Here is a 24,258-nt window from a genome sequence, read left to right on the forward strand (position 1 = left end):
CCTCTGGACCCTCTCTATCAGGTCCATGTCCTTCTTGTGTTGAGGGCTCCAGAGCTGCACACAGCACTGCAGGTGAGGTCTCAGCAGAGCAGAGTAAAGTGGCAGAATCACCTCTCTGGCTCTGCTGGCAATGCTGCTTTGGATGCAGCCCAGGATATGACTGGGAACTGAGTCCCAGACCACTTTATCTTTCTCTTCCAAACTTTGGAGATTGAAATAGAAGAGAGGAGGGGGAGAGGAATGATGAGGACACAGTACTTTATCTTTCTGCCAGGAGTCAGAGTCTTTGTAACATCATGTGCTTACACTAGCCTCTAGAAATGACAGGAGTGGTGACAGTTTTGAAAGGCTCCTGTGGGACATCAGGCACCCTTCTTCCTTTACCTGCAGGGGTCTTATCACAAGAGTAACCCCCAGCCAATCCAAATCTCCTCCTGGAATTTGTTTGCTGTTGCTTCTCAGGTACTAATTGGCCCAGCAGTGCATGGCAGCCACGCACAGGGCAGGTGTGAGCCAGACAGCTTAGGCACAGGGAGCTGCTGTGGAGCTCAGCTTGCCCTTACCTCCAAGATGTATTCTGCAGCCTGTGGACAGCCCTGAGCAGCAGAGGCTGGGGGACTGCAAGATCTCCAGTGGGTCACTCAAAACCAAGGCTGTGCACATCTATTCCATTCCCAGCAATGCTTCCAGTGGTAATGTATCTGAGGGGAAGGCTGGTGAAGAAGAGCTTCAGTGCAGAAGGCAACTCATGGTGAGAGCAGCTTGGCAGGGCTGTTGTGATGTCCTCCCAGACTCCTCCCAACAGGGCAGCAAGTGACTTTAAGTGAGCCTTCCACATTCCAATCAGTATTGTGTTTCTCAGACATGCTTCTTTGATCACATCATAGAATCATAGAATCATAGAATCAGTCAGGGTTGGAAGGGACCACAAGGATCATCCAGTTCCAACCCCCCTGCCATGGGCAGGGACACCTCACACTAGATCAGGCTGGCCAGAGCCTCATCCAGCCTGGCTGCAAACACCTCCAGGGATGAGGCCCCAACCACCTCCCTGGACAACCCATTCCAGGCTCTCACCAGTCTCATAGTGAAGAACTTCTTCCTCATGTCCAGTCTTAATCTCCCCACGTCCAGCTTTCTTCCATTCCCCCCAGTCCTATCACTCCCTGATATCCTAAAAAGTCCCTTCCCAGTTTTCTTGTAGCCCCCTTCAGATACTGGAAAGCCACAATAAGGTCACCTCAGAGCCTTCTCTTCTCCAGACTGCACAGCCCCAACTCTCTCAAGCTGTGCTCATAGCAGAGCAGCTCCAGCCCTCCGCTCATCCTGGTGACCCTTCTCTGGACACCTTCCAGCATGTCCATATCCCACCTGTAATAGAGGCTCCAGAACTGGATGCAGTACTCCAGGTGGGGTCTCACCAGAGCTGAGCAGAGGGGGAGAATCACCTCCCTTGACCTGCTGGCCACACTTCTCTTGCTGCAGCCCAGGATCTGGTTGGCTTTCTGGGCTGCAAGTGCACATTGACAGCTCCTGTTGAGCTTCTCATCCCCTGCACCCCCAAGTCCCTCTCCTCAGGGCTGCTCTCCAGCCAGTCACTGCCCAGCCTGGATTTGTGCTTGGGATTGCCTCGACTGATCATGTTGATCAGTCCTCAGCTCTGCCCATTTTGAATGTGGTTGAATCATCACAGAACCACAGAATATTAGGGGCTGGAAGGGACCTTCAAAGCTCATCCAGTCCAACCCCCTGCCAGAGCAGGAGCACCTAGAGCAGGTCACACAGGAACACATCCAGGTGGGGTTGGAATATCTCCAAAGAGGGAGACTCCACAACCCCCCTGGGCAGCCTCTTCCAGGCCTCTGTCACCCTCACAGGGAAAAAAAATTTTCTTCCTGTTTCCATGGAACTTCCTCTGCCTCAACTTCCACCACTGACCTTTGTGCTGGCATTGGGCATCACCCAGCAGAGCCTGGCTCCAGCCTCTGGGCACTCCCCCTGCACACCTTGAGCACCAGCAATGAGGTCACCTCTCAGGCTCCTCCTCTGCAAGCTACAGAGCCTTCAGCCCCCTCAGGCTCTCCTTGTGATGAAGACGTTCCACTGCCTTCAGCATCTTTGTGGCTCTGTGCTGGACTGTCTTATTCAGTTCCCTGAGGTCCTTTCTGAACTGAGGGGCCCAGTACTGGACAGATGTGGCCTCAGCAGGGCAGAGTAGAGGGGGAGGAGAACCTCTCTGGACCTACTCACCACAACCCTTCTAATCCAGCCCAGGCTGCCCTTGCCTCTATTGGCCAGCAGAGCACATTGCTGGCTCGTTAAGCTCAGCTCCTGTGATTCCCATACCCAGCTCTACATGACATAATTACACTGCACAATGCTGAGCACTGACCCAGCTGCAGGTGCAGTTAGTAACAGAGCTGCTTACACAAGGAGGGCAAGGTCATAGCTCCCAGAGAGCCATCCCCAGCCCTGTGGACTCTGGTTTCTCTTGACCCTCTTTTTGTTGCTGATGCATTTGAAATAACATTTTTTGTTGCCTTTTACAGCTGTACCAGATGAAGTTCTAGCTAGGCTTCTGCCTTTCTAATTATCTCTCTGCATATCCCAACAATATCTTTATAGTCTTCCTCAGCTGCCTGCCCCTTCTTCCAAAGCCAGTAAGCTCTTTCTTTCCCCTGGGTGGCAGTGAAAGCTCCCTAGCCACCTAGGCCAAGTCTTCTTCCCCACCTGCTCATCTCTTGGCACATGGGGATGGCCTGCTCCTCTGCCTTTTTCCTTCTTGAAACATGTCCAGCCAGTCTCCAGCATTATCTCCATTTATTCTCCACGTGGCGTGGTCCAGGACACCGTTCTCTTCCAGCACATGTCCTTGTCAGAACACCAGTTCAGTACATGGCCAAGCATCCCTGTCCAGACCACTCCTGAGATGGTGGATATGGCTTACAGGCAACCTCAGAGACTCCTGGGGCCCTGAAACCAGGAGGAGCTAAGAGCAAACCATCACCATACTGAGTTCAAACCCACACTCCAAAGGAAATCTGAACATCAGAAGCAGTCAATGGACCTTTCCTCAGCTGCTTACAGAACCTCTGAAACACGTTAACAGATTGTGCCACTAAGAGCCCTGTACTGTGTAGTGGACCCCAGAACAGAGTCACACAATGGTAGGGGTTGGAAGGCACCCCCTGGGATCATCTGGCCCAACTCCCATGCTGGAGCAGGTTTGCCTAAATTAGGTTGCACAGGAAGGTGTCCAGGCAGGTTTTGAAAGTCTCCAGAAAAGGAGACTCCACAACCTCTCTGGGTAGCCTGCTCCAGTTCTCCCTTACCCTCAAAGTAGTTTCTCCTTCAGTTCAAGTGAAGCCTCCTGTGTTCTAGTTTGTACTCACTGCCCCTCATCCTACCACTGGACACCACTGAGAGGAGCCCAGCCCCATCTGCATGGCCTCCACCCTGTAGGTATTTATATGCATTGATAAGAACCCCTCTCAGTCTTTCTTTCCAGGCTGAAGAGCCCCAGGCCTCTCAGCCTCTCCTCCTGAGAGAGATGCCACAGTCCCTTCATGGCCCTCCACTGCACTCTCTCCAGTAGTTCACCGTCTCTGTAATCAAGGAGCCCAGAACTGGACGTGAGATTGCAGATGCAGCCTCACCAGGGCAGAGTAGAGAGGGAGAACCTCCCCTCACCTGCTGGTCAGAACTCTTCTTACTGCACCTTCTAATGGCCTGCTTGATAACCTCACCTTCCTGCTGCTGAAGACACCACCCAACAGGAGAACCAGCCTGTGAAGCAACACTGATTGCCTCCTTCCATCACACTAAAGTCTGGCAGAAGCAAACAAATGCTCTTTCTGAAGGCTTGTTCTCTAAGACACAAGCTTTCTGAGCACCAATGTACAGGGAGCACTGGGAGCAGCTCACTTACACATCACCCATGTCCTCTTCCAGTGCTTCACAAGTATGTGCAGCCCCTCACAGCCAGGGAAGGACAAACATTCTTCTTGTGCCAGACAGCTGTAACAGATCTGCTGCCCCAATTCAGCAGACCCTGGGTAGATTCTACTTCTCCACTTAAGGCAGATGAACAGATGAGCAGCCCTGAATCTACCCTGGGTAGATTCTACTGTTCCACTTAAGGCAGATGAACAGATGAGCAGCCCTGAATCTTCCCTGGGTAGATTCTACTGCTCCACTTATGGCAGGTGAACAGCTGAGCAGCCCTGAATCTACCCTGGGTAAATTCCAGTGCTCCACTTAAGGCAGATGAACAGGTAAGGAGCTAGTGAGCAGGGACAGTCTGAAAAGTCTTTGGCTTCCCAGCTTTCTACTCCAGACTGTTCCCACCATAAAATGCTCTTAAACTTAACAAAACCAAGCAAAACAAGGCAGAAGAGAACAATTCACCTGCTTCCCCCTAATAACTGCAGAGTAAATAAATGCATTTAAAAGCTAACTTCCCACTGTGCTGTGCATTTTTCCTGCAAGAACAAGCTGTGCTGTGGCAGCAGGAGAGAAGCTACAGTGCCTACACTGCTCTTGACATTCATTTTCCAGTGTTTCTAGTGGCCTCTCTGGGGCCCATGGCTGACCTGCTTCAGAGCAGATCCAGTTACAGCCCAACAGATTTCCAGTGCCTTTGGTTTGCCTGCTAGGTCTCACATGGCTTTGAGGTTGCAGCCAACTTAACCTGTGCAGTCTGCACAATCACTTAAGCAGAGAGACAGCACAACATAGACACACACAGGATCAGAGGATGTTAGGGGTTGGAAAGGACCTCCAAAGATCTTCCAGGCCAACCCCCTGCCAGAGCAGGACCAGAGAATCCAGCACAGGTCACACAGGAAAACACATCCAGACAGGGCTGGAAAGGCTTCAGAGAAGGAGACTCCACAACCTCTCTGGGCAGCCTGTTCCAGTGCTCTGTCACCCTCACAGTGAAGAAGTTCCTCCTCCTGTTGAGGTGGAACCTCCTGTGCTGCAGTTTCCATCAATTGCCCCTTGGCCTATCCCAGGGCACAAGTGAGCAGAGCCTGTCCCTGTCCTTTCCTTCCTGACCCCCAGCCCTCAGCTATTGATAGACATTGATCAGATCCCTCTCAGTCTTCTCCTCTCCAGACTAAACAGCCCCAGGCCTCTCAGCCTCTCCTCATCAGGCAGTGCTCCAGTCCCTTCCTCATCCTCACCAGCATTTATCACACCCCACAGCCCCCCAGTGCTGTGTTTGCCCTGTACTTGCTGTGCAGGATGCTGGGGCTGATTGCTTTACAGCTCTGCTAAGCTCTCAGCCCTGGGGCTGCCATTTCTCAGTACTCAGGCAGATGCTCCCTGGCAAGCTGCTGCTGAAATGTCTCAGCCATTTCTGAGAACCAAACACAAGATGCAGCCATGGGGACCAACAAAGGATATCAGAGTTCCACAGTGGGACAGTAGCAAACAGAGGGAGGACAGTAACAGCATAAACTGCCACAGCTGTTTTTCCAAGGCCCATTTTATAGTCATTAGGAGCAGACACATTTAACAGGGCACTTGATGGCAAAAGCCTCATTTGGGACTTGGTAACAGCTTCTCTAACCAATTTTACTGCTTCATAACAACCCTTGAATGCTGCCAGGACAGATTTCACCCTGAGATTACTGCTGTAGACTCAGGTGAGCATGGTAGCACAGCCCACACCCTGTGATGAAACAGGCTTCTGCCTCTGAACCCTCCTGAGAGAGGCTGACAACATCCAGATTGTATACAACACATTAGCTCAACAATAAGGTCTCTGAGGAGACCAGGACCTGAAGGAGGCTGCAAGAAAGCTGAGGAGGGACTTTTGAGGGTGTCAGGGAGTGATGGGACTGGGGGGAATGAAGCAAAACTAGAAGTGGGGAGATTCAGATTGGATGTTAGGAAGAAGTTGTTCCCCATGAGGGTGTTGAGACACTGGCACAGGTTGCCCAGGGTGGTGGTGGTGGAAGCCTCATGCCTGGAGGTTTTTGCAGCCAGGCTGGATGTGGCTGTGAGCAACCTGCTGTAGTGTGAGGTGTCCCTGCCCATGGCAGAGGGGTTGGAACTGGATGATCCTTGAGGTCCCTTCCAACCCTGACAATTCTGTGGTTCTATGAACATGAACAACCCTTTCATTATCTGACAATTCTGTGATTGTATGATCTTACTGGAGAAGCAGGGTCCAGAAGGCAATGAAGAATGGTATAATAATGATAATAATAATGATAATAATAATAATATCTTTCTATTCATCCATGTCCATACTCCAAGCACAAAGCAAGAGGAATACCTGACAGCATGCAGTTCAGCAGTGGTGGCTGCACTGAAATGCACCTTCAGGTCAGGATCCTGCATGTTCACAAAGACAATCTATCACTTTATCTTTGGGGAAATGCTAAGTTTGGATGGCCCAGCAAGAAGTAACTGGAGGTCTTCACTACAAAGCCACATTATTAAGTAAGTCCAACAGGCTGTTAGCTGTAATTCTGCACTAACCATCATCCCCTTGGAACCACCCCATGCTTGTTTTGCTTTAGGCAGACATGCTGAGGAAGTTCTGTGTGCCTAAGCAGAGAAGCTAACAGTGTGTGCTCTGTTAAATGTGTGCTTCTTCAGAGCCAGGACAGACTCTCAGCATTAGAGGGACTGCAGGCTGTCAGTGCCTGGTTCTGAGCTTGACCTCTTTTGGACAGAAGACATTTGAGCTTTTTGAGTTCAGTTTGCAATGAGGAGCTTGACCAGAGGTCTGCTGGGTAGCAAATGGAGTTATTGCATACGTAGCCTGGGTTATCACAGAAATCACAGAAAACATCCAGTTGGAAGAGCCCTCCAAGCTCATCCAGTCCAACCTTCCACCCAGAACTGCAGGGTCAGCACCAAACCATGTCCCTAAGCAGCAGCTCCAAGGCTGCTTGAACACCTCCAGGGATGGTGACTCCAGCACTGCCCTGGGCAGACCATTCCAATGCCTGGGAACCCTCTCTGGGAAGAAATATTTCCTAGCATCCAGCCTGAACCTCCCCTGGTGCTTCTAGTTCAATCTTTCACTTTAAGAAACAGCCCTAGGGCTCTCAGCCTCTCCTCACCAGGCAGTGCTCCAATCCCTCCAGCATCCTTGCAGCCCTCACTTGGTTCTCCAGCAGATCCCTGTCCCTCCTGAACTGGGGAGCCCAGAACTGGATGCAATATTCCAGGTGAGGTCTTAGCAGGGCAGAGGAGGGGGGGAGGAGAACCTCCCTGGATCTGCTGGACACACTCCTCCGAATGCACCCCAGGACCCCATTGGCCTTTTTGGCCACCAGGGCACATTGCTGTCCCATGCAGAATTTGTTGTCCACCAGCACCCCCAGGTCCTTCTCCACAGGACTGCTCTCATCATTATTTCAGAAGTCTGTCAAAAGCAGTTTGTTCCTTACCATTTTGATGCAACCAGCAGAAAGGTTTGCAGTTTGAAACTGGCAGCCTAAACCAGCACTCACTACAGCAGGATCCCAAAGGGAGGGCAAACAGGCAGTACCACTGCCCAGCTCACAAACCTTTCCAGCCTGGGGGAGACTAAATCTTGTCTCTCTTGTACATATAAATCAACAAAGATAAAATCACCTTTGCTCAGGTGCTCAGCTGCTCAGAGGTGTGGTGCAAGCACATCCTGGGTGTTTTGCCTGAGAAGACCATTGGTGCCCAGCAGAGGGATGGTGTAAAGGTCTCTGGACTATGCATCAGATCTGTTCCTGGCTTGATAAGCCCAGGGATGTGTGTTGGAGGAGTGAGAGGCGGAGGGGCAAGGGGCAAAAGCCCACCCTGCAGGCACAAGGACTCCCTGGAAGGTGCAACACAGACAGGATGGTTGTGAAGGGCTCTGCCCACTGACAGCACAGCTGGCAGCCCCACAGGCATTAATGTGGGCCAGGGGGAGGTACCATTAACTGGATAAAAGCCCTGAGTCAATATCACTACCAGCTTGTGCGGAGAAAACACCACCTTGAACATCCAGTCTGAATCATAGAATCAACCAGGTTGGAAAAAACTCAGAGATCATCAAGTCCAACCTATCACCCAGCACCTCATGACTAACTAAACCATGGCTCCAAGTGCCATGTCCAATCCTTTTGAACACCTCCAGGGATGGTGACTCCACCACCTCCCTGGGCAGCACATTCCATGGCAAATTACTCTTTCTGGGAAGAACTTTCTCCTCACCTCCAGACTAAACTTCCCCTGGCACAGCTCTAGACTGTGTCTTCTTGTTCTGGTGCCTGTTGCCTGGGAGAAGAGACCAACCCCCTTCAGGTAGTTGTAGAGAGCAAGAAGGTCTCCCCTGAGCCTCCGCTTCTCCAGGCTAAACACCCCCAGCTCCCTCAGCCTGTCCTCACAGGGCTGTGCTCCAGACCCCTCCCCAGCCTTGTTGCCCTTCTCTGGACACATTCAAGTGTCTCAATATCCTTCTTAAATTGAGCTGAAGGCAGCTCAGGAAGCCTCTCTCCACCACCAGCACCCTTCCTCAGAAGGACCATGCCATGCCCTAAGTTTTGCCTGCTGTAAGAAAAGAATCACTCCTGGACAAGAGAAAAGCACTCCACTGAAGACACCACATGCTGGAAGCTGCTCAGAGAAGGGAAAAACATTACAGGATTTGGACTTTGGGATCTCTTCCTCACCTCCTTCAGCTGAGGACAGCACAAGACAATGACATCTCTCCCTCTCCCTCCTCTCCTCCAAGCCAAAGCAGCAGCACCCTTCCTTGGACTTCCTCCAGGCAATGCAATTGTCTTGGGGGGGTGGTAATAGAATCTCTTTCCTGCTCTTCTCCTCTCTCTCTCTCAATTCCTCCTTTAATAAATAGCTTCTCTTTTGATATTGACCTCCTTTGTGCCTTAATGTCACCACACAGGAATGTTTGAAAGAGAACTTAGTCTCCTCCTCCTCCGGACCAAGACACAGCCTCAGCTGCAGGTTCCTTTCAGAAGGAGGGAGTTAGAGCTTTGATTTTCAGTTTCAGATGAGCAATGGCAAGGTCTCAAGAATGAGTGAGAGAGAGAGATAAAAAAAGAGTCTCTCAAGTTCTCACTCCTTTCTGAAGGGTCTGAGGACATTACTTTGAAATCTTGTGGTATCCCTGAAAAGCTTGACTTTATAATCACACACTCAAAGCTGCTTTCTCCTTCAGGATCAATTTAAAGGGATAGCACCAGAATGAAACATAATTTCATGAAGCGTACTATCAACATGAAGAGTTGTTCTAATCAAAGATACATTCTGTCCATAACTCAGGTAATTCAGCTCCTGCACTGAGAATTCAAGACAGACTCATCTCCATGTTTCCCTCATCTGTATTCAGCTGCCTCAGAGCATCACACTCAGGACTCAATTACTGCAAAAGGACGATGATACTGAAACAGAAAAAGGTTTCATTGGATTGTTTGGTTCACTGTTAGACCTCTCTTCTTTTTGACCAAGGTGGTATCAAAGAGCCACAGAGCCATCAAAAGCTGTCACACATTTCCTGTGTTACAGTACTTTCTTCCTTTCAGCATTACTCTGTCTGCTCTTTTCTCTTTAGTTTCTACCAAGTTTTCCTCCACCTTTTTCCTCTCTGCTTTATTTGTTCTTTTACCATCCTGCTGACCCCCACTCTTCTTCTGAAGAGGACACTACAATTAAAAACCTCTTTAACAAAATGCTTGAAAGGAAACCATTGCCACCCCCAAACCCCATACACCTCCTGCCTTCTGTGCAGGATTGCATTGCTCTCCACGTGCTGCGAGGCTGAGCTCTGCCTTGTGCTGCTCTGGCCAGGGCAGGGCCTCCACCTCCTGGGCCGACTCAGGTGGTCCTCAGCCCCACTGTTGTAGGACAGCCTTAAAGCAGCCCATATGGGAGCAATGGGAGATGATGGCAATCTGGAGATGTCCATGCAGGGAGAGGCTGGGGCTGCCCCAAACCAGTCACAGCTCGCTCCAGCCACCCCAGGCTGGTCTGCACCACTGCGGCCGGCAACCAGTGGGGAGGAGACCAGGCTGGGGCTGGGCCAGGGCCAGGAAAGGGAGCAGGCCCCATCAATATCTTCATGCAGGCTTTTGTTGTTCTTCACACAATCACAGAATATGTCCATCTGGAAGAGACCTCCAAGTTCATCCAACCCAGCCTTCCACCCAGCACTTTTTGCGTTTTTTTTTTCTGTTGTGCAAGCAAATTATGCCACTCATGTACAGCAAGGTGGCCTCGTCTGCAAGAGACTTTGATTAAGTCTGTTTTGTCACAGGAAACACCCAGTTGGAAGCTAATCCAGCTCCAAGCTCATCCAGTTCAACCTTCCACCCAGCACTGCAGGGGCAACACCAAACCATGTGCCTAAGCACAGATCCAAGGCTGCTTGAACACCTCCAGGGATGCTGACTCCAGCACTGCCCTGGGTAGACCATTCCAATGGCTGAGAGCCCTCTCTGCCAAGAAATATTTCCTAGCATCCAGCCTGAGCCTGCCCTGCTGCAGCTTGGAACCATTTCCTCTGCTCCTGTCCCTTGCCCCCAAGGAGCAGAGGCTGCCCCCTCCTGGCTCCAACCTCCCTTCAGGGAGCTGGAGAGAGCACTGAGGTCTCCCTCAGACTCCTCTTCTGCAGCCTGAACACCCCCAGCTCCCTCAGCCCCTCCTCATAGGTCATGTTCTTGTTTGCTAATAATGAATCAGCTTTTAAATATTTATGTAATTTGGCAATAAATTCAGTTACATTCCAGAAGCTGAGTCTGTTTTGCCTGTGACAGTAACCAAGAGTGGTTTCCCTACCCTCACTCTGTCCCTGTTCCTCTTTTGTCTCTCCAGTCCCACTGGTGAGGTGTTGGCTGTGAGCCAGAATGGCTGCTCTACCCCCTTCCATGGCCACGGGATGATACCCAACCAGTTACTAACCTGGCTCAGGAAAGTGGCTGGAATTCAGGAATGAAATGCAAACCTGGCTCACATCCCTGCCTTCTCTACAGATAAGTTTCAGAGGGAGGATTCTTATAAACCCTAAAACTGGAAGCTTATCTGATGCTCTGATCATCAGGTTTCATCCACCTGGATGTGTTCCTGTGTGACCTGCTCTAGCTGTCCCTGCTCTGGCAGGGGGGTTGGACTGGAAGAGCTTTCAAGGTCCCTTCCAGCCCCTAACATTCTGTGATTCTGTGATTCATGAACCTCTCTAAACTTCCACAAGATTTGAGCATGTCCCACTGTCAGGGAAAGACATGCAGACCTAACAGTGTATTACAATAAGAATGAATCAGTTCTTCCTGTTGATAAAATCCTGACAGGTGCAGTAACTCCCACATCACACACTATGATCTTCAACATACAGCCATGTTCAGGCCAGGCTTCTGTCAAGACAAGTCAAACAACTCTAAGAATGAACCTTCATGACTGAGGGGCCAACAGCCTGTCAGCAGTACAAACCCTGCACTCACATCAACAAATGCAACTGTCTTTATTTGCTTGCACTCAGGGCTCAGTAGGCACTCCCACAAAAACAAGATCTCACTGAAGTTCAGAAACCAAGAACACAAGCAACAGGGAACATTACTTCAATGATTCTGCCACTCTGCTCTGCTCTGCTCTGGGGAGACCTCACCTGGAGTACTGAGTCCAGCTCTGGAGCCCTCAACACAGGAAGGACATGGAGCTGATGGAGCAGGTCCAGAGGAGGGCCAGGAAAATGCTCAGGGGGTTAGAGCAGCTCTGCTAGGAGGACAGGCTGAGGGAGCTGGGGGAGATCAGCCTGGAGAAGAGAAGGCTCCAGGGAGACCTAAGAGCAACCTGCCAGGACCTGAAGGGAACTACAAGAAAGCTGCAGAGAGACTGTTTGCAAAGGCCTGCAGGGACAGGAGCAGGGACAATGGCTTCAAAGTAGAGCAGAGCAGATGGAGATTGGATGTGAGGAAGAAGTTGTGCAGCATGAGGGTGGTGGAAGACTGGAAGAGGTTGCCCAGGGAGGTGGTTGAGGCCCCATGCCTGGAGATATTGAAGGTGAGGCTGGACAGGGCTGTGGGCAACCTGATCTAGTTGGGGATGTCCCTGCTGAGTGCAGAGGGGCTTGGACTGCATGAGCTTTGGAGGTCCCTTCCAACCCAGATCATTCTATGATCCTGTGACATTTGCAGTGTATTGCAAGTTGGAATTGCCTATTTTATAGACAATGTGCAATCTGAGAGAGGCAAAAACAGGTCAAATAATAATTTACATTATTCTTTCATCCTCTTTGTGAATCCCCACAATCCCAAGAACTATGTTAGCACAATGGTATGGTAACACAGACCCAGAATTTCCAGAGCACTGTGCAAATAAAAAGGACTCTATGAGGAAAACCCAAAACCTATTTGTCCTGCATTTCCTACAGCAAACTGTGACAGCACTGACTGAAGTGAATCTGCTTGGTAGTACTCAGAGGTACCTTACAGCTGTCCAGGAAAGGAAGTGACACTGCCAAGGAAATTTACACAAAGGAGGTACAGTTAGAAAACCCCAAGGCACTACCCACAGTGACAAAGTCACTGCTAGAGACAGACTCACAGCAGCTCTGTGGACAGCCTAGACAATGAGCATCAAGCTTGCTTCCAGACCTGAAGCACAGGCAGTGTTGGACCCTGAATCATAGAATCATGGAAGGGCTCTGGCTGAAAAAGACCTCAGAGATCATCTAACCCAACCTCCTGCCATGGGCAGTGACACCTCTCAACCAGCACAGGTTATTCAAGGCCACAACCTCTCTGGACAACCCATGCCAGAGCCTTGCCACCCTCCTAGTGAAGAATTTCTCCCTAAGATCCAATCTAAACTTATTCTCCTTCAGTTTCAATTCATTTCCTCTTGTCCTGTGAGTGGACACTCTTGTAAAAAGTCCCTCTGCAGCCTTCCTGTAGGATCCCTGCAGCTATTGGAAAGCAGCTTTAAGGTGCCCCCGAAGTCTTCTCTTCCCCAGGGTGAACACCCCCAGCTCCCTCAGCCTGCCCTCACAGCAGAGGTATTGCAGCCCTTGGATCACAGAATGATAGAATCACAGAACTGTCAGGGTTGGAAGGGACCTCAAGGATCATCCATTCCAACCCCTCTGCCATGGGCAGGGACACCTCACACTACAGCAGGTTGCTCACAGCCACATCCAGCCTGGCTGCAAAACCTCCAGGGCCTTAAAACCTTCCACCACCTCCCTGGGCAACCTGTGCCAGTGTCTCACCACCCTCATGGGGAACAACTTCTTCCTAATGTCCAATCTGAATCACTCTGTAGCCCTCCCCAGAGTTTTGCCACCCACCACCTCAGTGCCAAAACCACTAATCCAGGGGTTGACACTGAATAAAAAGCAGGAAAAAGCATCCATGGATATTGCACTACCAGTATTTCTTACCAACACAGCTACTGGGGATGGCTTCTCCAAAAAAAAAGAAGCAAAGCTACATAAAATTATTCATTTGTATCTATTCCTTGCAGCAGGCATTTATACTTTGATTTTTAAAGAGTTCACAGGCTCACAGGATATTAGGGGTTGGAAGGGACCTCTGGAGATCTTCCAGTCCAACCCCCCTGCCAGAGCAGGACCAGAGAATCCAGCACAGCTCACATAGGAACACATCCAGACAGGGCTGGAAAGGCTTCAGAGAAGGAGACTCCACAACCTCTCTGGGCAGCCTGTTCCAGTACTCTGTCACCCTCACAGTCAAGAAGTTCCTCCTTGTGTTGAGGTGCAACCTCCTGTGCTGGAGTTTCCATCCATTGCCCCTTGTCCTATCCCAGGGTGCAACTGAGCAGAGCCTGTCCCTGTCCCTTCCTTCCTGACCTCCAGCCCTCAGATATTGATAAACATTGATCAGATTCCCCCCTCAGTCTTCTCTTCTTCAGACTAAGCAGCCCCTAGGTGAGGAATCCACTGCATTTTATCTCCCATTGCCAAACTTCAGCAGGAACTCTGTCTTTTAGTTCCAGGAAATTAATATATTTTTACCATAAAATATCTGCTCAGTATTTTGCCAAGTGAACATTTCCACACATTCATTCACCTTCCTTCCTCATTTCAACCATTTCTTTCCAAAACCTTTCCTTACTATGTTAACTTCTCAGAGGACTCACATTTCCAGCAGCTGGCTGCAGCCACTGACCTTAACCAACAATATTTCAGTTCAAAACCAACACCAATTGGCTTGTCCTCAGAAAACATACAAAGAGCAGAATTCACTTTTATAGACATATACAAATCATTCCACTGAGCTCCAAAAGGTGCTGCCTAGCCAGAAAAGGCATAGAATCACAGAATCACAGAATCACAGAATGGTCTGGGTTGGAAGGGACCTCCAAAGCTCATCCAGTCCAAACCTCTCTGCACTCAGCAGGGACATCCCCAACTAGATCAGGTTGCCCACAGCCCTGTCCAGCCTCACCTTGAAGATCTCCAGGCATGGAGCCTCAACCACCTCCCTGGGCAACCTGTTCCAGTGTTCCACCACCCTCATGCTGCACAACTTGTTCCTAACATCCAATCTCCATCTGCTCTGCTCTACTCTGAAGCCATTGTCCCTGGTCCTGTCCCTGCAGGCCTTTGCAAACAGTCTCTCTGTAGCCTTCTTGCAGCCCCCTTCAGGTCCTGGCAGGTTGCTCTTAGGTCTCCCTGGAGCCTTCTCTTCACCAGGCTGAACTCAGCCTGTCCTTGTAGCAGAGCTGCTCCAACCCCCTAAGCATTTTGTGGCCTTCCTCTGGATCCAAATATGCATATGCAACACAGTTGTAATTTGTCAACATATCTCAAAAACCTCCACAGCTGTATTTTCTTGGACACTTGGATACCATTTTTCATGTAAAACATTAAGCTAACAGCAGGCTCTGGTCTATCTGAAACCCAGGCAATCTATTTTGCACAATGCTTATTTGTCTATGCAATTAAAAACTTCTCACCTGTCCCTTATGAGAGAGCCTCAGGGAGCTGAGGGCTCTGTAGCTTGGAGAGGAGGAGCCTGAGAGCTGACCTCATTGCTGGTGATCAAGATGTGCAGGGGGAGTGCCCAGAGGCTGGAGCCAGGCTCTGCTGGGTGATGCCCAATGCCAGCACAAGGGTCAGTGGTGGAAGCTGAGGCAGAGGAAGTTCCATTGGAACAGGAGGAAGATTTTTTTCCCTGTGAGGTGACAGAGTCCCGGACCAGGCTGCCCAGGGGGGTTGTGGAGTCTCCCTCTTTGGAGATATTCCAACCCCACCTTGATTTGTTCCTGTGTAACCTGCTCTAGGTGCTCCTGCTCTGGCAGGGGGGTTGGGCTGGATGAGCTTTGGAGGTCCCTTCCAGCCCCTAACACTCTGTGATTCTGTGACTCTCTGTAAAGCAGAAACATTCAGGATACAATTTTTCCTGCAGACTGGATTACATACAGATTGGCAATGCTATGTTGGAGGAACAAATGAGGAGAAAATAGAAAATATTAAAAAAAATTATCATTATAAGTATCTTCTCTTCAGCTAAGAGGTAAGACACCTTTTCTCTCTCCTGTGTTGCCTTGTATCAATAGTCACCCAGCTTCTTTCAAGAACCTGAGCTGAAGGAAAGCACTGACTAATAGCAAGAGATGTTTTCACCTCAGGCACATTCTCACTGGGTAATTAGCTAAAGCATCTTTGTCTGCAAACAAACCTCAAACAGCATCTACTGCTCTCCATGAGCATTTCAAATCCAATTTCAAACCAGAATAGCATTAAAATTAAAAATTAATTTATAAACTCAGAATCATTTGCTCAGAGCTTAGAAGATGTGTGTGGTAATTCATGGAGTCCCAGCTATAAACAGGTACAATAATTACTCCACCCTTTATTTGTTGTGTCTGCCTTGACTGACACCACTTCAGGGCTGGAAAAGCTCTTCGTTTCTTCACAAAACAAACACATTTTAGGATGAGAAGTTACACAAGAGCAATGTGGAAAACATTGGTCTGCAAAATCTTTGTGGGTTTGGAACTGCTGTTTCAGTGTTGAAGGACCAAGCACCTCAGAGCAGCAGTTACTGCTCTGTGGACTTCCAGACACATTATGACCTAAGCTCCTCAGTTTACTCCAGTAGCTGCCCTGAAGTCTGAAAGGTGTTGGCAGAATATAACAAACATTAGCAGCAAGCCAGTCATGGACCAGGTCATAGGATCACAGACCATCTCCTACACAGTAACAGACCCCAAAACTCTTCCATGTCACAGGATCAGAGGATGTTAAGGGTTGGAAGGGACCTCTGGAGGTCCTCCAGTCCAACCCCCCTGCCAGAGCAGGAACATAGAAGCCAGACAGGGCTGGGAAGGCTCCAGAGAAGGAGACTCGACAACTTCTCTGGGCAGCCTCTTCCAGTGCTCTGTCACCCTCACAGTCAAGAAGTTCTTCCTCATGTTGAGGTGGAACCTCCTGTGCTGGAGTTTCCATCCATTGCCCCTTGTCCTATCCCAGGGTCTCTTCCTGTCCCTTCCTTCCCGACCCTCAGCCCTCAGCTATTGATAGACATTGATCAGATCCCTCTCAGTCTTCTCCTCTCCAGACTCACCCTCAGGGCTCTCAGCCTCTCCTCCCCAGGCAGTGCTCCAGGCCCTTCAGCATCCTTGGAGCCCTCAGACTCTCTCCAGTAGATCCCTGTCCCTCCTGAACTGGAGAGCCCAGAACTTCTTCAAACAGATCCATGTCCCTCTCACAGTGGGCACACCAGATCTGGAGGCAGAGTTGGAGGTAGCAAAGCAGAGCCGAGGGGCAGAATCCCTTCTCTTGCCCTGCTGCCCACGCTCCTCCTGATGCATCCCAGCACACAGCTGCCTGCTGGGCTGCATGAGGGCACTGCTGGCTCCTGGGAAGCTTCTCATCTACCAATACTCCCAAGTCTTTCTCTTCAGGGCTACTCTCAACCCACTCTGTACCCAGCCTGTATTTGTATCTAGGAGTGGCCCAACCCAGGTGCAGGACCTTGCTCTTTGGCTTGTTGAACCTCATGCAGTCAGCACTGGCACATTTCTCAAGTCTGTCAAGGTCCCTTTGAATAGATCTCTGCCCTGAAGGTTTATCTGCCACAAAGCACTAAGAGGGAAGCATTCCAAGCCACAGCACCTTGAAGATAAAATGTGCTTTGACAGTGATAGCTGAAGCTCAGCACTGTAAGCCTCTGCCCCTGCACACTCACATTTCTATGAACATGGGCACACTCTGAGAATTTGTTGGTATAAAATGGTCTCACAGTCATTTTTCTTCCTGACTGCAACACAAAGCATCTTGCTCTTCCTTAACTTTATGTTGACTTGGTACTTTAGCGGTGTAAAAATCAATATGGCAAATGAAAGACAATAATCCCCCCAGGGCCTGGAATCACTTTCTGCATTGTTGCAAACCTCTGAATTGCACTGTGGCTAACCTCTGAGTTGCACTGTGGCTAACCTCTGAGTTGCATTGCTGCAAACCTCTGAATTGCACTGTGGCTAACCTCTGAATTGCACTGTGTCTAATCTGTGAGTTGCATTGCTGCTAACCTGTGAGTTGCATTGTGCCCCCTCACCAGCAGCAGCAGGCAAGCTCTGTCCCTTACTGCAGTTTGCAGTCGGAGCACTGTGCCAGCAAAACTGTTTGCAAACAGCCTGGCTTGTCTGTCTGTGCTTACACTGCAGCCCTCCTGTGTGTGTGTGCTTTCCCCAGACAGCCACATGCTCCTGCAGATGGAAGATCTATGCACACACACTCACACAGCTTACCCTCACACAGCATACTGGGAAAAATGACAGAAGACATATAAAGAGAACATTATTACTTAGGATAGAAATAACAGAAATGTGGCCTTGAAATAGTTACTCTTCAGATGACTAAAAGCAGTTAGCCTTCAACAATGATATGATTTCCAGCTTCTGTAGAGGCTGATGACTAGAGGTTGATGACTCTCAGGACTTGTGCATCGTATGCAGAGCTCTCAAGGGCAGCCTGGCTCCTGGCATCTCTGGGCAGGCTGGAAATTGCAACTGCAGTCACAGTGAGCTTCTGTGCCTGGAACTGACAGGACAACAGTTCCCCCTCCTAGTGGCTCTACTTACAGTGTGTGAAAGAGAGCAGGCTGCACAAAAAGGTGAGTTAGGTCACCCCTGCCTTCCACCCCAGCAACCTAACATGATGGAGTGAAAATGTGTTGGAATCAGAGCTGAAGAACACCAGCAGGCAGTGCAGCAACAGGGCTGGTCGTTACCAGCTGCACTTACACAGAGCCCTTATGGCAGCTGGAAAGGAGGAGGTTTACATAAACGACAGCAGAAAAGGATGAGGAAAGTGTCTCACTGCTGCCAGAAAGGGTCTCATTTGATCCTAAAGCTGCCCCTTAAACTGCAGTTCAAGATGAACTTGGCTGTATTTCCCAAGCAGTCAGTGGAACTACCCTGGGGTGCCTGGAGCTCTCATCCAGCCTAGCACTAGCTTTTCAGTCTTTCAAAAGCATCTGCCTGGGCTGTTGAAGGGCTGGGTCAAACACTCAGCTAGCAGAAGGTGCATACAAGGAATTAAGGGGAGGACAAAAATATTTCTCCAGTCATCCTCACATAGTCTTACATGGCTGCCCAGGGAAGTGGTGGAGTCCCCAAGCCTGGCTGTGTTTGAAGGTGGTTTGGCTGTGGTGCTTGGGGCTGTGGTTTAGGGGTGAGCCTTGTAGAGTAGGGTTCTGGGTTGGATTTGGTGATCCTGAGGGTCTCTTCCAAGACGAATGTTTCTGTGATTCTGTGATATCAGGCAGGATCTTACAAGAAGACTCAATGTAAATGCACCTCTGACAAGTGAGAAATTGTACATCCCAAAGTGTGTCCACAGAGAGTCACAGGTGTTCCTCTGTGGGTCAGAGAAGGAATCCAAAAGTTTCAGCTCAGAACCTCCTGTGTTTAATGCCAATGGTGAAAACAGAGGCCAGGCAAGACCTCCCTCCCCTGCCCCACCTGACTAGCTGTATCTCCAGTGTACTCTCCATGATGTTACCTAAACATACCAGAAGAAAGCACCTAGACCTGTCCAGGCCCTTGCAGGTTTTCAGTTGAGCAGGAGATAAAAATTCTTTTTCTAGCCAGCTACATAATGTTTTGTTTTTTTCCTCTTGAAAGCTCTGAAGATTTGTTTGACTACAATTTAGGACAAGCTGTTTGTCTTCCTTACTGCACTAGACCTGACTGCTTTATTAACTTAATTAGGCCAGACATAAATAAAAGATGTGGGTATCAGCCCCCTACATGCAGCTCTAATTTGTTTGCTGCCTGCCTGGCGGAGGTCATTGTCACTTACTACCTTTACACTTCACTTGACAAATGCTCTCCTGCACACTGACTGCTGCTCCCAGAGCCAGCAGGGCACCACTCTTAAGTCCAGGTGAAGTCAAGAAGCCCCCCTAGATCTTAATTATAAAGCCATAAAAGAAACCAACTGCCTCTGAAGCTCTCTTACCAGGAAACAAATGAGAATGGGAAATTTATTTCCAACCATAAATCCCCAAACCCTTCAGTTTAATTTTTCCCAGGTTAACTTTTTCACCTATCTAAGCAGCACTGCCTTCTATTATTAGCTTCTGGCCCAATATCAGCTGACCACCATCAGTCAAACTGTCTTCATCTCAATGAGCTCAGGGACTCCCAAGAAACTCTGTGTATGCAGGCTTGGGCTTGCAGCCTCTAATTATTTTCTAACAGATAATGGAGCATTTAAGTTCAGAAGGGATAGATTAAACTTGTAAGTGGATCAAAACCCTGGACAAAATCACAGCTCACAGGATTACTTACTGGCAACATCAGGCTTACAAGGCTAGAGTGGAAAGGCCCTCAGTCTGTTTCCCCATGATGAGTTAGCTTAAATATCTAAGCTTTTATGCTCAGAGTTGGTTTATTAGACCTTCCAACAGCAGCATGGCTCAGGAATGTACTACATTACTTGGTAAGCACATGGTTTGATGCCATCTGCTCAGGCCAACAGTTACTGCCTTAGCAGACAACCACAGCAGGTAAATAATTTGAGGCTGAGGAGGGGAAACTGTTTTGATAAGCCAAATTGTAAGTCTCCCTTCAATCAGTTGGCCTCTCAAGCTGCATGTTTTCCTCCTTTCCTCACAAGGGGCCTCTCCTCCCTCTCTACAACTCACTGCCTTTGTACATTCAAGTACCAGCCTTAGGGTGGGGAGCAGGATATCCTTCCCTCCTGACACTCCCTGCAGCCCTTGGGGAGTCTCCTCCCAGACAAAGAATGATAGAACCACAGAATTGTCAGGGTTAGAAGTGACCTCAAGGCTCATCCAGTTCCAACCCCCCTGCCATGGCCAGGGACACCTCACACTACAGCAGGTTGCTCACAGCCACATCCAGCCTGGCTGCAAAAACCTCCAAACATGAGGCTTCCACCACCTCCCTGGGCAACCTCTGCCAGTGTCTCACCACTCTCATGGGGAACAACTTCTTCCTAACATCCAATCTCCATCTCCCCACTTCTAGTTTTGCTCCATTCCCCCCAGTCCTATCACTCCCTGACACCCTCAGAAGTCCCTCCCCAGCTTTCCTGTAGCCCCCTTAAGATCCTGCAAGGCCACAAGAAGGTCTCCTGGGAGCCTTCCCTTCTCCAGACTGCACAACCCCAACTCTCTCAGTCTGTCTCCAGGGCAGAGGAGCTCCAGCCCTCTGCTCATCCTCGTGGCCCTTCTCTGGACACCTTCAGCATCTGCCCTGCTGAGGGCTACAAAGTGTGACTAGCCAAGGAGAGGGAGAAACTTTGCCCCACAACCAAAGCACCTAACCTTTAGGTTATTATTAACCTCTGGGACTAAAAATAACTTTGTTTTTTTCATCACCTTGTTACCACTGGGTCAGAGATTCATGAGAAACTGCTAAAAGAGAAACCTTTCCTAGTGTGGCTGTACCTTACCTAGCTGAAACCTCTAGAGTTTCCAACAAACCTTCATCATTTCCAAGTCATTTTTCAGAAGTTAAGACACACATCCTGGAGGGAATGTGGCCCAGTGAATTAAGTCAGCTGCTCAGACTGAGCTGTCAAACCTTATGCAAGTAACTTTGTCTTTTATCAAGGACCTGATGTTTGCTTTGCAGAGCACTTCAAGGTTACTCAGCCCCAGAGGAGATATTATTATTATTTCTCTATCAGATCAGGGGTCATAGCCTCAGCTAGTGCCAGCTGCTCAGTGCCACTGACTTTCATGCATTGATGCAGACTTGGGGTGTGTGGTTGGAGAGCTCTGACTTGGAAAGGGACCTGTGGGTTCTGGTTGACAATCACTGACCATGAACCAGCAGTGCCCAGGGGGACAAGAAAGCCAATGTCTTGAGTGAGAACCAGGGTGGGCAGCAGGGCCAGGAGGTGCCCATCCCCCTGTGCTCAGCACTGCTGAGGCCACACCTCCAGTGCTGTGCTCAGCTCTGGGCCCTCACTGCAGGAAGGACATTGAGGGGCTGGAGCCTGTCCAGAGAAGGGCAGGGAGGCTGGAGAAGGGCCTGGAGGCCCTGGGCTAGAGGAGGGGCTGAGGGAGCTGGGGGTGTTCAGGCTGCAGAAGAGGAGGCTGAGGGAGACCTCATTGCTCTCTCCAGCTCCCTGAAGGGAGATTGGAGCCAGGAGGGGACAGCCTCTGCTCCTTAGGGGCAAGGGACAGGAGGAGAGGAAATGGTTCCAAGCTGCAGCAGGGCAGGTTCAGGCTGGATGCTAGGAAATATTTCTTAGTCACCATCCCTGGAGGTATTCAAGCAGCCTGTGGAGCTGGTGCTTAGGGACATGGTTTGGTGTTGACCCTGCATTTGCTGGGTGGGAGGTTGGAGTGGATGAGCTTGGAAGTCTCTTCCAATCAGATGTTTGCTGTGATTCTGAGTGATTCTGTGATAGGACAAGAGGCAATGGATGGGAACTGCAGCACAGGAGGTTCCACCTCAACATAGGAGGAACTTCTTCATTGTGTGGGTGACAGAGCACTGGAACAGGCTGCCCAGATTGGTTGTGGAGTCTCCTTGTCTGGAGCCTTTGCAGCCCTGTCTGGATGTGTTCCTGTGTGAGCTGTGCTGGGTTCTCTGGTCCTGCTCTGGCAGGGGGTTGGACTGGAAGATCTCCAGAGGTCCCTTCCAACCCCTAACATCCTCTGATTCTGTGACCTCATATTAACAATACTTCAGATTAGTAAAGCAAAGGGGATTTTAAAACACACCATCTTTTATTTTGTTTCCTCTCCTTGCTGTTCACTACTGCTGCTGCTGCTGCCAGCTCCCAGACTTCTCAGAACACTGAAGCAGAGGAGAGCTGAGGCTAAATTTCTCTTCCTGTGAATTCTGCACTCATGTAACATGGTAACATGCTTCCCTGAAATTCCTTCTCTCTTTTGTCTCTTGCTCCTCTGCCACAGAAAGACAAAATGTCTGGCACATGAGACAGAGGAGTTTCAAGTGCTCCACTGAAGGGATGACAATTTCACAGAATCACAGAAACATTCAGGTTGGAAGAAACCCTCAGGATCACCAAATCCAACCCAGAACCCTACTCTGCAAGGCTAACCCTCAAATCACAGCCCCAAGCACCACAGCCAAACCACCTTCAAACACAGCCAGGCTTGGGGACTCCACCACCTCCCTGGGCAGCGCATTCCAATCCCTGACCACTCTTGATGGGAAAAAATTCTTCCTCCTGTCCAGTCTGAACCTGCCCTGCTTGAGGCTGTTCCCTCTTCTTCTCTAGCTAATGAGCTGTGAGAAGAGAGCAGCACCAACCTCTCCACAATCTCCTTTCAGGGAGCTGCAGAGAGCCAGGAGGTCTCCTCTCAGCCTCCTCTGCTTCACACTAACCATCCCCAGCTCCTTCACTTGCTCTTCATCACATTTCTTCTCCAGGCCCTTCCCAGCTTCCTTGCCCTCCTCTGCACTCCCTCCAGCACCTCCACATCTCTCTTGAATTCAGGTGCCCCAAACTGGACACAACACTCCAGGTGTGGCCTCCCCAGAGCTGAGTCCCAGGGGACAATCCCCTGCCTGCTCCTGCTAGACACAGCATTTCTGATCCCAGCCAGGATGCCTTTGGCTTTCTTGGCCACCTGGGCACACTGCTGGCTCCTATTCACTGCTTGTCCATCAGCACCCCCAGCTCCCTTTCTGCCAGCTGCTTTCCAGCCACACTTCTGATTTGTGAGGAAACTCCAAGCATCATAGGGTGCACAATACCTGCACAGGGAGAACCTCAACCCTTCATTACCACAGCACTGGCATCACCCTGGTCACCCAGGTACTTGGGGTTGTACAAGAGAATGATCTGCATGAAACAAACAATTGGCAGAGCACGGCCTAATACAGATCTGCTTGGCTGCACAGCTTCAGAGGAGCAGGACTGAGCTCCCTGCAGCTGAGGTGCAACCTTGTCTGGTTGTTTTTGTTGGGACATTGCTGCAACAGGGAATGCTGTGGAGATGCAGCACCACTGAGCATGGCAAAGACTAAGGGAAGGTGGAAGTGGCCTGCACACAAAATCTGAGCAGCTGAGTTTTTCCAGGGACATGACACCGTGACACTCACTGTAAACAAGCACAAGACTGGTCCTGTGCATGTGCCTCCTCCTGCTATTGAAACACAAGGAAAGTAAAGTGACAAAAACTCTTCTTTGCAGTCTCTGCAGGCTACAGAACAGACACACACCATGCGTCCCAGGAACACTCAAAGATATTGATCACCTCTTACTTACATCCATAAACTCCACATTGGCCTTTGGACCAGTGGTCTCATTCAGGATCTTAATGGCCACAGGAATCTTTACAGTTTCTCCCTCAGGGACCCAAATACCCTAGGAAAAAAATCAAACAAACAAAGAAACAAAAAAGAAGAAGTGCCAGAAGATGAGTAAGACAGCAATCACAAAAGCTTCATTCAGAGATAGAGCTCTTTTTGATGCATCCTGTCACATTATGCAGACCAGTTAGGAACTGCAGAACTGAGAACATATAGAGCTATAAAATAATAGTAAAAATCCCACAAAACTACTTCTTTCAGCAAAGTACAGTGCAAGATTTTGTGTAAGTGACTATTCTCAGTAGGGCCCCTGGATTTTCCTACCCACAAGCAGGTTTCTGGAGAGCTACTTCAGCACATCAACACTTGTGGGGGTTTTAGGCTGATGTCTAGGAAATGTTCCACAGATGAGTAGAAAAGTGGTAGAATGCAAATGAATCACATTGGATGCAGAAGGGAAAATAATGATAAGGTCTAAATTATCCCTTTGGTCTGATAACTGACAGACAGTTAGTTGTATAAACTAAC

General features: G+C 49.6%; 1 protein-coding gene across 1 annotated transcript in view; it reads right to left on the bottom strand.

Moving 5' to 3' along the window:
* The window catches only part of ERBB4 (erb-b2 receptor tyrosine kinase 4), a 538,583-nt gene that overhangs the window by 169,410 nt on the left and 344,915 nt on the right, over window positions 1-24,258 (bottom strand). The window contains exon 19 of the mRNA XM_054380880.1: window positions 23,687-23,785. Coding sequence (XP_054236855.1) covers window positions 23,687-23,785 — 99 coding nt within the window. The remainder of the gene's footprint in view (window positions 1-23,686; window positions 23,786-24,258) is intronic.

This window comes from Indicator indicator, chromosome 5, assembly GCF_027791375.1.
Source record: "Indicator indicator isolate 239-I01 chromosome 5, UM_Iind_1.1, whole genome shotgun sequence".
Taxonomy (NCBI): domain Eukaryota; kingdom Metazoa; phylum Chordata; class Aves; order Piciformes; family Indicatoridae; genus Indicator; species Indicator indicator.